We start from the raw sequence: 1,348 nt of genomic DNA on the forward strand, positions 1-1,348 counted from the left end.
GGAGCGCGCGCGGGCGGCGGGAGCGGGACCGGCCCACGTGGCGCGGGGGGGGCCCCGCCGCAAAATGGCTGCTATGGAAACCGGGCGGGAAAAATCCCAGTGAAGAACCGGGGAACGCGGGAGGGGGTGGGGGCCGGGAACCGTCTACAGGCGGGGAGGGGCACGGCCGAAAACAAAAGGGCGCGATCGGGGAGAAGCCGCGGAGTGGGATGGGGGAAAGGAGGTGGAAAAAATAAGGCGGCAGAGAAGGGGAAGGGGGCTGGGGCAGCCGCAGCCCCGCTCACCGCGCACAGCGGCGGCTGCGGAGCCGAGTCAGCAACACAAAGACAAAGCGGGTCCCCTGGGGTCTGTCCTCAGAGCAGTCTGTGCCGCAGGGCTCACAGTCCGGGGGGCGGCGGGAGGCTCCCTGCGCCCCCACCTCATGCCTTCCGGCTCTTGAGCGCCTTGGGCTTTGCCGATTTCTTCACCTTCTTGCCCCCGGGGGACGCGGCTCCCTTCTTTGTGGCCTTCTTGGCTTTGCCCTTGTCCTTCTTAGCCGCGGTGGCGGCGGCTCCTTTCTTGTGCGATTTCTTCTCGGGCTTCTTGCTCTTAGCCGCCGGCTTCTCCGCCCGCCGGGTCGAGGATGCCGTCGCCTTCTTGTGGGACTTGTGGGCGCTGCTGCCCGCGCCCCCCTCGCCGCCGCCTTCCAGCTTCTTCCTGTTGAGCTTGAAAGAGCCGTTGGCGCCGGTGCCCTTGACTTGGAGCAGCGTGTCGTTTTGTACCAGTGCCTTGATGGAGTACTTCAGGTAGGTCCTGCCGTTCTGCTGGTCGAACCAGGCCACCTTCTTGGCCTCGTTGTAGATCTTGGCCAGCGAGGAGCCATTACGCTCGCCCAGTTTGCGGATCGTCTCCACCACTAGCTGGCTGTATTTGCCAGGCTGGTTCTTCTTCTTGTTGTTCTTCCTTTTCTTCGATGGCGACAACGAGGCGCCGCCGCCTCCTTTCGCCTTCTTAGCAGCCGATTTCTTCTCCGGGGAAAGCGGCGCCTCCTCTGCTTCSGTCAGGGGCAAATCGGCTTCTTCGAGTTCTACCGACATGGTGGGGGGGGTCGCGGGCCGGAGCGGGGTCGGGCGGGGGCAGCGGCAGCGTGGCAGGGCCCGGCGAGCGCACTGTGTCTGCTCCGCTCCCTCCGCGTTCTGCCGGGGCGGGCGCCGCCGCCGCCCCTTATATGGGCGCGGGGCGGACCACGTTGAGAACAACAACAGCCTGGTCCGCCGCCAGCCCCGAGTTGTGCTTCTTGGGGCTCCTTGGCGGGGCTCCCTCGCGCCCGCCGGGCCCCCCCGCGCCGCCGCGCCCGCCCCTCGCCCCG

At 67.5% G+C, this 1,348-nt stretch overlaps 1 protein-coding gene across 1 annotated transcript; it reads right to left on the minus strand.

Annotated features, from left to right (window-relative positions):
- Positions 1 to 6: 6 nt before the first annotated feature.
- LOC130589085 (histone H1.10) lies at positions 7 to 1,185 on the minus strand. The gene has a single exon (XM_057390233.1). The coding sequence runs from the start codon at positions 1,074 to 1,076 to the stop codon at positions 420 to 422; it is 657 nt and encodes a 218-aa protein (XP_057246216.1). The 5' UTR covers positions 1,077 to 1,185; the 3' UTR covers positions 7 to 419.
- Positions 1,186 to 1,348: the final 163 nt, after the last annotated feature.

This window comes from Malurus melanocephalus, unplaced genomic scaffold (assembly GCF_030028575.1).
Source record: "Malurus melanocephalus ecotype Western Australia unplaced genomic scaffold, MMel_1.1 scaffold_24, whole genome shotgun sequence".
Taxonomy (NCBI): Eukaryota; Metazoa; Chordata; class Aves; order Passeriformes; family Maluridae; genus Malurus; species Malurus melanocephalus.